Source organism: Grammomys surdaster, unplaced genomic scaffold, assembly GCF_004785775.1.
Source record: "Grammomys surdaster isolate TR1022 unplaced genomic scaffold, NIH_TR_1.0 126313, whole genome shotgun sequence".
Classification (NCBI taxonomy): domain Eukaryota; kingdom Metazoa; phylum Chordata; class Mammalia; order Rodentia; family Muridae; genus Grammomys; species Grammomys surdaster.
Genome location: NW_021621113.1, coordinates 12,075,315 through 12,089,313, shown reverse-complemented (window position 1 = coordinate 12,089,313; position 13,999 = coordinate 12,075,315). Strand labels below are relative to the sequence as shown.

Genomic DNA, 13,999 nt, shown 5'->3' with positions numbered 1-13,999 from the left:
TGCCCATGGGAGGCACACTAATGACAGTGACCCAGACACAGTGTGTCCTCAGGATGGCATTTGTTTCCATGGAGAATCTACTGAGGGGACAAAACAACATCTGCTTGGGCAGAAGGTACATCCCTGAAACTTTGGGGTCTCCTGCACACTATCACGGATGGGTCAGTGACATCTTTTACAACAGGCTACAAGAAACATCACATGACACACCAGGAGCCATTTAGCACTGTCTTGGATCATGCAGACGCCGCTAGAAGATGGTAATGTCTCAGGAAGAAAGGGGTTCAGGTCCCTGAATGGCCTGCCAGCTCATGTGCAAGAAACAATTCTCTGCTTTACCTTGGCAGAAAAAAATGACCCTTTTAAAGCAAGCAGCATGGTGCAGAAGCAATGTCATTGTGACAGTGCCTCCTTCTCACACTGCAGAACTCTCAGTGGAGCATAAGAACATGGCTTCTCTGCCAGGACACACTCTGGGTACTCCAGGGCCCATTCTTCCCTGGTTTCTGTCTAACTTGATGCAGGCTTTCCATGTGGGCTGCCAAGGGTCTCCAGGAAGGAGGGATAACACTTAAGGTGACAAGTCACTCTGCATCAACTAAGGAAGATGGACCTGAAAGCCAACATCCGCCCCACAGAACCCCCTGCCTTGTGTGCCATCGAGCGACGGGTCCGTAATGGTGCAGTGAGAGGAGGACAAGGGCGGACGGACTCCACAGCGGCTGTCAAGAGTTGAAGCCGGCTCCCCGAAACGGTCTCATCCATCCGTCCCACAGAGGTTGCAGCTGAGAACAGCTGACTACTTGAACCAGCTCTTTATTGCCTGATGTTTTGAAGGCCACCTGAGGTTATCAAAACTGTACCAATGTGACAGGCTTAGAGGAGTCCCAAGATGCCCAGACACCTGACCCAACAGTGAGAATTTGTGTGCTTCTCCCAGGACGTAATTCCTGGGGAAACAGCCACCTGCACACAGCCCCTGTCTAGCTACAGCTACCATCGATGGACTGACTTTCCCGACAGAGTCCATGGGAACCAAAGTGTCCACACGAGCCACCCTCAGCTGTACTTCTGTTTGCAGTGTCAGCTCCCACCCGTAGGACTCAGGGTGGTTTCCCCAGGGAGACTGGAATGCACTCTACAAGGCTGGTGGAAAGGCAGAGCTCTCTGAAAGGAACAGGGCCCCAGCGTCTCCAGGAGGCACAGCTGTGTTGGTGCCTTTTGACACCAGACTCCACACGCAGAAAGCAGGTCCACTTGTGGGCTTTTCTACCTAAGTAGAAGGCAGATGCTCTTCTTGTACCCTCCTCCTCAACAGATGGTGGCCACCCATCCCACCACACATGGGCTCTGTGTGCTTAAAGCTCACCCCCACCAGTACTCCTGCAGTCCATAGCTGCCTGCTTCCCGTGCCTTGAACTTATTAAGGCAACAGGGATGGCAGAGGACAAACACACAGGTCAGATGACAACAGTAAGTAGGTGGCTCTGCCACACTGCCAGCACCTTCTCGGGCCTGCTTAAGAACAAGCTGGCTGACCTGGAGCAGAATCTCTCGCAGGAGCAATCTGATCACCTGTCCGGGCTTGAAAACACAGAGCTGTTACACTGACCAGGGTCTCCGGAACTTTCTAGCTCAGTAGACAGACAACTTCACAGCAAGTGAACCAAATGCTGGGCTCACCATCTGCTCACAGCTTAACTATAAGCAGAGACTTGAGGATGAAGCTGGGCTGACTTCCTCCCCACAGTGCCTTACAACTTCTGTGTCAGGAGGACTGATGCAACAGCATTTAAAAGTCTGAGCTCACTGGAAGGAGATGAGAGAGGGGAGGAGAGGAAAGCAGACGGACATGCTTCAGGCCACTCAAGAGTGTGCGGGTGAGTTACTCGCTGTGCTCCTCAAGGAGCATGAAGGTGCATGCCTTTAATCCAAGGGCTCAGGAGGCAGAGATACTCCATGAATTTGAGGCCAGTCTAGTCTATAGAGCGAGTTCCAGGACACAGAGAAACTTTGTCTTAAAAAGAAAGGAAGAGAAGAGGAGGGGAGGGGGGAGGAGGGGAGGGGAGGGGAGCAAAGGGAAGCGAAGGGAAGCGAAGGGAAGAGAAGAGAACCAATTCAGTGTGCAAACCAATTCCAGAAGGAAAGGGAAGAAAGTAGCACTGCATCTGCTGCTGGCACTGAGGAGCAGGCCCATGTCCTGGGGAAGGGGGTGCCAGTTTCACAGGTGAGGACTCAGAAAGCTCAGGTCTCTTGGCCTGGAGCCAGAGCACTGTGACACTGAGACACAGACTGGCCTCCATACCCGCCCGTTCTACAGAGGCCACTAACCCACAGTATCCAGTGTACCATTCACCTCCTGTAACAGCCCACTGGCTCAGAGAATCAATCAACAGTGACGGTCTTCTCCCAGGCGGGGTGGGCTGGGATGGGGAGCAGTTCCACCACCAATCTGTCTCCTTGGATTACAACCACAGTCTCACACACCACTGACAGGTGATTTCTTAAAAACACTAAAGCTTTTTGGAGACACCATCTCTGCTTGATGGTTTCCTGGCCCCTTTAGAAGAGTCCACAGGGCGCCATCACCTATGGTCTGTTCATTAATGGTCTGCAGATGTTTCCAGCTGCTGCCTCTGCATGATCCTGGCTGGTTTCATGTAACCATCGACTAATCCCTCCACTTCGTCAACTGGCAGCTAGACACATAATTAGGGGCAATCCCAAGATGTCTTCAATAGATGGCATGTGTGCTGTCCACATCTACTTCAATGTTATGGAAACTCAAGAAGACTGTGCTGAGGCCAGACAATCAATCCACTGACCCTGTATTCCAAACCTGGAAGGAAACTGTTTGGAAAAAGGTTTGCAGGAGAAGTCAACTCTTTTTGTAGCAGTAACAGCTAACTGACAAGAACCTTCTCTTAAACACATTCATGAGCTATCCTGGATACAATGTGTAGTATTTGGATATTTTTTAACATAATACATTGTACATAATATTTAGCCCAATAAAGGACTTGCACAGCTTTCAGAGGTGAGGGTGGGAACATGACAGATCAGCTCCCATCAGCCAACAGCACAAACAGGTCCCAAAGCAGCAGTATATGAAGAATGGGGGCGGGGGGAGTCTCCATTAACCCAAGCAGTTTACCTACAAGTAGAACATGGCTGATTCTTGATTTAGGTCTAAAGGAAGGCTAGAAAGGAACACAATACTTGTGCATCAAATAAGCACTGGGTGGGCTGGAACACAGCTCAGAGTTTACATAAAGCCTGTTTTCCCAACCCACATGAAGCCCTGGGCTTGAGTCCCAGCACAGCAAAAAGAAAAACAACGACAAGGACTTACGGCTATTTTTAACATTTTTAAACATTTAACTCACACCTACACTTGCACACATGTGTACGACATGTACGGATCAGATCGAGGCCTCTCTATGCGACCTGCCATGCGTGTCCTGCATTTGGAACGAACCCTCTCCAGCCACTTGGAGTGTACAGCTAACTGTGGTCGCCTGCTTTGCTGTGGACACTGGCGCTCTAGGCAGATGCACCTCTGGACTTGGTGATTTCTCCTACTTCCCAGGCCCACGTTTGAAGGAAAACTACCCAACTTCTGAGCCTTGCTGTCTGCTTGTTCCCGCTCAAAGGCCAGGCGCTGCACTCAACCCTCAATCGCAGGGACAGAACAGTAGACAACAGAATCCTGAAGGAACCTGTCTCCACACTCCTCCACTGTATCAAAAAGCTACTCTGCTGATGGGTACCTATGACGCAATTCTTTACCAACAAGTGACATGCTTGCAAATTTAAACTAAGACCTGGTACTCCTCTCTTCTGGTTTATATCATGACCTACAGGGCAAAGAGATGCCCCCCCCCAAAAAAAAAGACACTTCCTGGCTTCACTGTTCACCTAAGATAGCATGGCAAATCTGTCAGAAGACAGAAAACAGTGTCAAGCCTACGCCTGCCATATCCTAGCAGTGGGGTCTAGACAAGTCTGACCCTTAATTTTTTCATCTGTTAAATACAAATAATCATGCAATCTCCAGTGCAGGCCCACTGGAAGGCAATGTCTAAGAAGCACCTATAAAGAAACCCACATCATCTAAAACCGTGTCCAAGGAGAAGCAGGAACTCTCGAAGACTCTCTTACAGCTGATCTGGTCTGGTGCCAGGCTCCAGTGTTTCTAAAGCCACAGCTGCCCTCTGCTTAGCATTTACCATTACCTGAAGGGGTACAAGTAAAGAGCTTTCAGCCAGGGCTTGACAAGCCAGTCACAAAGCTAATCATTTTGGCTCGTCACTAAAGCACAGCGTTCTCCCCAAGAGGACCTGGTGCCCCTCCATCTGCAGACACGGCTCCTCTGAGCTGGTGCATGCCTTGTCAGTGAGCCCTGCCAGCAGAGGCTTAGAGCGTCTCTCCCATCCTCTAATGAATGCTGAGGGCAGGGTTTCAAGGGAAACTGTCAAGGGAAGGAGTCAAATACCCATGAATGGGCAGAAAGAGGTAGACAGAGCACCAACCCTGGGCATTACTGCTGAGTACCACCAGGCTTCTGCCTAAAGCAGCCCTGATGATGTCAGGACAGCTTCCACTAAGCCAGAAGTGGCAGGTTCCACCTCACTGCCAAGAAGACATCAGCGAAACTATAACTATAGCTTTGTGTGTGTATATGCATGTACACAAATGTACATGTGTGAGCTAGGAGACAACCTTTCTTATTTTATTATTTAGACAAGGCCCCTCACTGGCCTAGGCCTTACTAACTAAGCTATAGGGGCTAGCCTGCAATCCTAAAGGATCTGCCTGCCTTGACCTCTTTGCTGGGACTGTAGCACACAGCCAAGGTCACTGCCCTGAGTGCTCCACAAGCCCATGCTCCCTGTCCTAAGACCCTGCAACCTCTCAGTGACATTTCCATAGGAGGAGCAGCCAGTTATTCAACATCTGGGTTGGTACTACTGAGCTGCAGAGGAAGCAGGCAGAACCCTGGGCAAGGAATGATGTCTGAGAGAAGTCTGCATTCGGATTTAGACCCCACCGAATCTGTGTGCATGACCTGGGGCAGGCCTCTAAGCTCCAAGCTGAAGTCTACCCTAGAAACTAAGGACAGGAATCTCCCTGCTCTGTGCTTTTCTTGTAAGAGGAAATGTGGGTGACTAATACATACCTGGGACAGTCAATGTTCAATGACCTTTACATGTGAGTCAACAGGAAACAGAAAGGCAATGAAAAAATTAAAAAGTCTCACATTTCAAATGGAAGGCCTCGGGCCACCTCTAGGAAACAATGCTGGATTCTCTATCACAGCACAACTGAGCCAGTGCCCAGGAGACCTGGAGACCCATGAGCCTGGACAGATCAAAGGGGATGGACTAGCTTCCTGACCTGGACTGTACAGCTACATGTACCTAAGAATGGAACCACAGGGAGGCCAGGAGAACCAATATCTACAACACTCAGCTTCTCGGAATGGCACTACCCATGCCAAGGCAGATAACCTCTCATCCAGATACATATGCCCCTATCGGACAGCTTTCACTAAGGGTAAACAACCTTATTTGGGATATAGCTTACCTGTCACAGGCCAGCAGTTACAAAGCGCTGAACTAGAGCCCCAGTGTTGACCCCTCAAAACCTGACAATCACAGAGCTTTCTGTAAAATGTTGCAGGCCTCTTAGAGCAGGAGGAGAGACTGAAGAAAAGGCTGAGGCCTGAAACCCCATCACCTCTCCACTGTACATTCCTAACATACAGATAAACATGGCTGTCAGGGCTACATGCAACCCCACAGAGAACTGGAATACACATAGAACCCCTCTGATCCCTGAACTACACACAACCCCACCAAGCACTGGGAGACACTTTCCCAACCAGCAGAGGAGCAATTTCCAAGAAAGAGAATACACAGTGCCTCAAGTACTTCTACCTCTCGGCCCCATAAATGCCTGAGCTGCCTGGAACCCTCTGCAGGGGGAGAGTTGGTGTGAAAAAGGGACCTCTACATCAGGGGACAAGTCACAGGGGCAGCAGCTGTACTTGCTGTCACAGCAAGATGCCCTAGTACCACAGTGTTAGAAAGGCATCTATCCCGGACCCCCACCAGCACAGAGAAACCAGAGAAACTGCTACCCAGGGGCCTCAGCAAAGCCAGCTTCAAAACTCACCCAGGACACAAAGAGAAAACATCTTTGCTTCACTTTGCCAAGTTTATTTGATACTTAGCTCATAAATTCTGTGCCAGATAGAACAGGGCCGAGTTCAAGGAAGCGGAGGGGGTGTACTGCTCAGCTTTCTGCTCGTGGATAGGTAGAAGGCGTTCCTCTCCTAACCCTGACTCCCCAGAGAACAACAGTGTTTGGATGACCAACAAATGCTCAGCTTTGTGCAGAGCCCCAGAGAGCAAATCCAGCCATCCCTCGAGTACTGTCCCTACCTCCCACCACCTCCCACGGCAGGAGAGGGACCGAGGCACATGGCTCCGAGGTCATACTCATTAGAAGAACCGTGGGAATGCTTATGGAAACCCTTGTCACAGCTCTGCCAGCTGGAATAACTGCTGGAGAGGCTGGAGAAGTGGGGAGCACAGGCCCTGACATGACACAGAGGATGCTGGGCAGGCATTGGGATGATCACTAGTGACCCCATGCACTCTGTAAACACACACAGCTCTGTGCTTGAGGTGAGTGCTGCTCAAGCAGGAAGTGGGGGCACCCTGTGTACCTCAGCAATGTGATGCTCTCTGCAGTTTGGGGAAGGCAGATTGTAATAAGAAAATTCTATTAGGAAATGAACCAAAGATAGCCAGAACATGCTGAAGGAAAAGAAGAAGTTTCCCAAGATGACCCCCTAGCTTTCCCACACCAGCATCTCTTGCTTCTGTGTGGCAGGGGTGTGGACAACCTCCTGTCTCCCATGAGATTCTGCACAGAGCCTGCGGCCATATCAGAGGCTGTATCTGCACCTCAGCTCTGAAACTTAGGTGTGGTCCCCAGACAGTAAGGACATAGGTGTTGGGCTGGAGTCCCCAGCAAGGGCTGACCCAGGAGGCCTTCCCGAGCAAGGCTTGCTCACTTCTCATTTCCTTGTGGCCTTTGGCTGAGGAACATGACTTAGCTCCTTCTCACAGGAGGATTAATTCCAGAACAAGGGGCAGTGTAGGAATCCGTTTCTAATCAATGATAGAAAACAGCTTTACTCTTCAGCCAGATTTATTCTTGTGTGAGTTCTCTCACAAAAGAACCATACAAGTTCATGGCGGGATGAAGCATAGACTAGAGGTCAGTCCTCAACAGCATCAGCCAGCCCCCAGGAGCCTGCAGGCCTCAACTGTCCACCTGAGATGGACACCACAACCTAAGGGAAAGAGGTGAAATGCAAGGCTGTTCTAGCCCCATGGATGGCCATCAGTTTTAAAAGCAGCAGAGACACCAGATTCCTGTAAAGCACAGCCATACACACTCGGAATAGAATGGGAACAGCCTGTATCAAGTAGCAGGAATTTTGAGTTAAGATCTTTGTTTCTTAAAGAATCACAGACTCTTGGGGGAATTTAGTTACTCCAGAGTCCCCTCCCTACACACGCTCCAAGTACTGCAGTCCCTGCAGAGAGTTACCCTGGGAACATCCCGTTTTGCATGCAGTCTGATCACAAAACACTGGCTGCTTGGTAGCGCTCCCTCCCACCTGCATCTTCCTCCCACCAAGAGTTCCCTTCTGTCTGCCAGACCCAAGTCCAGCTATTCCAGTTCTTTGCCACACAGTAGTCTCTAAGACCTAAAGACCTGAAGCAGAGCTGGCGAACTCCATCAGCTGCCATCCCCAGCTCCACCTGCATTCGCGCACAACAGACTTGAGACACTAGCTGGGCTTACTGTGTGCCACTTAGCATGTTCCTGACAGAACTGGCCCTTAGAAGTAAGTGTGTATGTGCGTGTGCATGTTGGTGTGTGCATACATGCACATGTACAAAAAGATCAGAGGGCAACCTCGGGTACTGGTCTCCTTTTTGTTTCCCACTGCATACACCAGGTTAGCTGGCCTGCAAGCATCTGGGGATTGTCATCTCCATTTCCTGTCTCATCCTATCTCATGGCAGGATTAAGGATGTATGCTACAGGTCCTCCTGACTTGGAGGCAAGCGCGCCCTGCACCGTCTCCCCAGCCCAGAACGTCTGCTGCAGCAATTCCAGCTTTACTCCCGACTTTAGCCCAGGAGATGAGGCCAGGGCACACCAGGGGTGGGGTGTGGGAGGGGGACAAGGGCGTACAACTCTTCCCACAGCTAAAGGAAAGCACATAGGCGTTACTGACTAGCTCAGTGAGCTGCCCAGAAAGTACTTGAGGAACACTCACTCAGGGGCACATGAATAAAAGATACCTTTGTGATCAGTGGGCATCAGAAATGGATGCTGGCAGGGATGATGTAAGAACAATCAAACATCTCTCCTGAAATCTAACTCTCGCAGCTCCCTCCGCCCTTTCTTTACAGTGAAAAGGTGAATCCGAGTCCAGCCTAAGACTAAGTGCTTAGAATGACAACCCAGGATCTCAGCAAGGGGCTGCCAAGACTGTGTGAGAGCTGGGCTTCAACAAGCACCAAACAGATGGAGGAGGGACTCATGGGCAGTGTCTGCATCGGCTGTGTCTACATCCACTCCACTGGCTTCCTCTACTGCATCCCAAAGACGGCCTACGATGATAGTCACACTTCCAAGGTCAGATGTGGTGGCACACCTTCAATCCCAACACTCAGGAGGAGAAGATCTCTGTTAGTTTCAGGCTAGCTAGAGCTATAGTGAGCTCCTACATCAAAACAAAACAAACAAAAATCCACAACACTTTTAAACACAATGAAATCAGAGAACAGCTGTAGAGACAAGCGGAGCTGAAAGCAACAAGTGGGTCACAGCTATGACTCCTGTGTGCCCTACCTGCCCAGGTTGTAACCCAACCAGAGGATGCAGGGAAGGGACCCATGGCACCCTGAGCACACCAGGAGTCCATTTGCTCAGAGACCCTGCTTCCAAGGGGAGGGTGGAGGGGTGGCGGCACACGCAGGAACACTGCACTGTACTGAGACAGCTTTGTGCCAGCCCAGGGTGGGGCAAAAGACGAGTCTCAGTGGCAACTAGGGAAGCACAGCCTGTTGACAGAGTGAGGGTACAGAGCAGGCACAAGACACTCCAGTTCATTCACTGAGCAACTACCACAGTGGACGGCAAGGTAGCATGTCAAATGACCGCCATCACCAAGACTATAAAACTGTAGGGACCATTTCCCCCGCTCCCCAGGTGCCTTAGAAACAAATAAAAACAGAGGAAGCCAAAACTAAACACTCTAGAAATGGCACTGGATGCTTTTGGAGTGCCAGGCACATTAGGTACTTCTAAATTAGGGAAACAAACTGCCAAGAACCAAACTGCTGTCTAGACTGCAAGGTTTTGTGACAGTGCACTGGCCCCTATGCCAGGCTCCACAACCGGGGCATCACAAGGTCTGTTCTCTTTCCTTCTAGTACCTCAGCCCCTCATAAAAAGATCTGCTTCCTAGGGCCTGGAGCCAATCAGGAATGCAAACCATTTTATGGACTAGATGAAATTCAGGGGAGATAGCTACAGAGTAGTTTTGCAACTAAGTTTTAAATTAGGAAGAAAAACAATTGAAGGAGGTGGACACAAACCCTGTGAGTCAAGGATCCATAAAGCCCCATAAGAGGCTCTGACATAAACATGCTCTCTTCAGCAACACTTCTAACAGCCCAAAGTGAAGGCAACCTTGATTTTATGTTATGGTACAAGGATAATATAACAACTGCAACTTGCAATTTAACAGGAAGTTTCCAAAAGAAGTTACATGATGATACTGTTGCAAAACAAAACAAAACAAAAACAACAAAAAACAAAAACAAAATATAAAAGAGGTTTTATCCATGAAGGGTAATTCTGATTGAATTATCCTTCTTTCCTGCCTCAACATGGTTCCTCTGGGTAGCCCAGATTTGACCTTGAAAGTGATCCTCCTGCTTCAGCTTCCCAGGGCTAGACTTAGGGGTATGTGCCACCAAGCCTGGCAATTTTCTTTTCTTTTTTACACTTTCCATAAGTAAAGCACAAGCTCGGCCATTTACCAGTTTTGCCTGATTGTTTGTGTGAATGGATGGATGGCATGGTCTGTAAAATGTCATGTAGTGCAAAAAAAAAAAAAAAAAAAAAAAGCAAAACAAAACCCCCAGATCCCTTTGTCCATACATCCCAAAGGGAACAGCCAGTAGGACAGCCTGGTCCCTTGCAAATGTCTTCTGATAAACAGGGTATGGCTCGGTGATTAGAGCATTTATTTGCCTAGCATTTACAAGGTTCTAGGTTCAACTCTTAGCTCCACAAACACTACTAGCTTCTTTAAAGAATCTGCATGGTCCACAGATATGAACTGATCAGACAGTGGTTGCCTGCGGCAGGGTGGGAACGAGATGGCGAGGGAAGTATTCTGAGATTAGATTGTGGTTATGGTTATACAACTCTGTACAATTACTAAAAACTTACAGAATTGCATTATACAATGAACTCTGGGAATTTTCATTTGAAAGGAAGAAAGAATGAGAGAAAGAAAGAAAGAAAAAAAAAAACCACAGCCCCCAGACTAGAGGCAGAAACGGTGGTGGCTTTGAGGAAGGCAGCCATGGCTTGGCTTAGTCTGTTGCCACAGAGCAGGGCAGGAGTATGTGGTCCATCAGGAGGAGGCTCACCAGATCCCCAGAGGTCAGCTTCAATATAGGCATACAGTCTGGGAGAGGGCTGGCTTGACAGGAGCTGCCAGGTTCAGTGCAGAAATGAGTGGAAATGAAGGCGGCAGTGGTGGGTCCCGTGCCTAAGTGCTATGCACAGCTCGGGCAGGACACACTGTGCACTAAGAACTGAAACCACTTAGCTCTTCCTCAACAGGAACTGTAAAGCCACCGGGTCAAGATGTGCTGTGGATGCTGCGGAAGTGCTCACATCAAGTGGAGGAAATGGTGAGAGCTAAAATGAAGATTGCAGTGTGTGTGGAGGAAGGGAGGGGATGTTAACCCATTACATAGAGGGCTTCGTGATCAGAGGCTACACAGGCTCAACGCCTGCACAATTCTCTCAGGAAGTATTTGGCAATTAAGCGTCAAATGCTATTAGAACGTTCTTTTCCTTCTATGCTCTACTCAAAGGTGGCACTGGACAGATGTTAATGCCCCTGCTGTGCAGACATGGAGACCAGTCTTCCAACACAAGCAGGCAGCTGGGCCTTAGGCAATCATTACTAGGTCTGCAGTGTCAACACTCAGATGCGCATGGCATGGGCGAAGACAGAATGGAACTTAAAGTGCCAACCCTGACCGACTGAAAGCTCCTTTTCTTGGTAGAGAAGATGGTGTTTTTCCCCCTCTTACACATTTCAATCCCAAGTATTTTACAGCAGAACTTCTCAGACTCTTGAACACTACAAGCCATCCGTCAACTGGGTCTTGTCAAACTGAGAGGCTTTACTTCCTCCAGGCACATTCTTCTGCTTGTTTGTTTGTTTGTTTGCTTGAGATGGGCTGTCTTGGAATTCACTCTGTGGAACTAGGTTGGCCTCGTACCCAAGGCTCTGCCTGCTTCTGCCTCCCAAGTGCTGTGATTAAGGGTACCACCACACATCTAGCTCAGACTCACCAGAAGAGGGCATCGGATCCCATTACAGATGGTTGTTAGCCACCATGTGGTTGCCGGGAATTGGACTTAGGACCTCTAGAAGAGCAGTCAGTGCTCTTATCTGCTGAGCCATCTCTCCAGCCCAGACACATTTTTTTTAAAATGTGTTATGAATATTTTGCCTGTATGTATGTCTGTGTACCATCTGTGTACAGTACCCAAGGACACCAGAGGAAGGAGCTGGGAACTGAACCTGGGTCCTCTGGAATAGTAGCTAGTGTTCTTAACTGCTGAGCTATCTATCTCTCCAGAGTCTAAACAGAAAAATCTAATATTGAATATGTGTTCCACCAAAAGTACAAACTTGACAACTGCCACGCTGATTACCTCAACAGCCCCGATCCCACCCCTCAAGAGAAAGCTTTACTGTGAGAACTGACAACTTTGCACACTTCAGTGTGAAGGAGTGCATTTAAAATGTGGCCAGGATGCCAGTCAACCTTAGACCTTGTCTTTAAGGAGGCTTGGGGAAGCAGGGACCACAAAACTTTCCATGGATCTCCTTCCAAGTGTTGTGTGGACGCAGAGGCACAGCCACCTCAGTTGACAAGCACAAGCCCCAGCAGCTTGCGAGCCAGCATAACGCTCTGTCACATCAATGACTGTCAGTAGCTCAGCTGGGTGCTTAAGACCCTGGGTTTAATGCCGGGCTCCATCCAAAACAAACAAACAAACAAACAAACAAACAACAAACAGATTTAATCACTGTGTTCTAAGAAATGTTGAGAGTGCAGCAGAAGGCAGATGGCTGACAACTAGAAGCTCCTGTATTCTCCTTTCTAAGAGTTTTGGAGACAGAAAGTAACACAGTGCCTCCCTCATCCTCTTTAGTCCACAAAGCTCAGAGAAAATCTCCTACCCTGACTTCCTTTAGAATCATGAGTCAGACCTGGTTCTTGCGACTGTGGATCAAAGGATAATGCAGTGTCCCACCTTCCCTTGTCTATGATCATGGCCAGCGTCCCTACATGACCCTGCCTGATGACTTTACTTTCCAATGTGGCAGCAAGCTGTCACCCAGCCACCATGCTTCCTAGGGAGGCTTCGCAGCACTGGGTGCTCGATGATTCCCACCAACTTTGCTATTGAGTTTTCCTCCCAGTTCCTTTGCTTTGGTCATGGACATTCTGACACTGGAGGCCATGTGGTCACCTAGTGCCCTTCTCCCACAAGACCTGGGGTGCATATCGCCATGCCCTGGCTCTGGTTCACATTTCTGGACTGGTCACTGTCTAGTCCTGGACTACCCTGGCATTCCAGAAAACAAGGGTTAAAGGCAGCAGAGGCAATGGGAAGTGGAAAGAGACCACTGGCCACTGCCCCAAGCTGCCCTGCCTGCCTGCCCCCATCTGGCTCCCATATGACCCACACAGCTGGCCAGGTGGTTCTCATTTGCAAATGAAACCCCAGCGGTTCTTTGGCCACAGAAATGCATGACCTCGGAGTCTCTTGGAGGCTGACCTGTACAAACCATACTTGTGTGTCCCTGAGCAGAGCTAAAAGGTCACACTCCACAGTTGGAAGCCTGAGGGCTACCAGAACAAAGCAGGACCTCTTGGACAGTGTGATGACAGCCAGCAAAGGATGGCACGAGGACTAGGGCTGAGAAATAGTGACAGTGCCCTTCATGTCTGTCTCAAACTAAAAATGCCTTTGCGTCATATGCCAGCATGCTCATGGCAGGAGAAGCTACTCTTTTCCAAATGTCCAACAGCAGCATAGTATAAAAGAGAAAAACCGGAGTCCTAAAGAAAGCATAGTTGAGCAGCTGCTGAGATGGCTCGAGGGGTAAGGCCACATGCTGCTAAGCCTGTCTGACATGAGTCGGAGCCCCAGGACCTACATGGTAGAAGAGCCAACCTCTATAAACTGTCCTCTGACCTCCACATGTCAGTTATCATATACACACACTTTTGTAAAAAGCACACTCTATGTCTGTGCCTGTGCCATTCTATAGGGAGAGTTGCAGAAGGCATTTTCAGCAGGTCAGGCGTACCCTGAACACGGCATGGGCGGGGAGCTCATTCAACTGATCTAATAGTTATAGAATATCTTGTAGCAGCACTTCCATTTCAGAGGTGAAGTGACTAAGGCAGACATGCTAAGAACTTGCCAAACTATACAGCTAGTACTTGGTGAGGCTGGGAGCTCAACCCAGAATCACAATGTTAACTGCCCTGCCCTATGATCTGCAACTGTTCATTAGGAAAAACAGTACACAACCATACACACACAAACACACACAGAGAGACCGGGGGGGGGG

At 49.2% G+C, this 13,999-nt stretch overlaps 1 protein-coding gene across 3 annotated transcripts in view; it reads right to left on the bottom strand.

Annotated features, from left to right (window-relative positions):
* The window catches only part of Capzb (capping actin protein of muscle Z-line subunit beta), a 98,063-nt gene that overhangs the window by 57,702 nt on the left and 26,362 nt on the right, over nucleotides 1-13,999 (bottom strand). For 2 of the 3 annotated variants that reach the window (XM_028759667.1, XM_028759669.1), the window contains exon 1: nucleotides 10,758-10,805. The exons of the other annotated variant lie outside the window; for it this stretch is intronic. In XM_028759667.1, coding sequence (XP_028615500.1) covers nucleotides 10,758-10,790 — 33 coding nt within the window. In that variant the 5' untranslated portion in view covers nucleotides 10,791-10,805. Of the gene's footprint in view, nucleotides 1-10,757; nucleotides 10,806-13,999 lie in introns of those variants that run through there. 3 annotated transcript variants of the gene reach the window in all.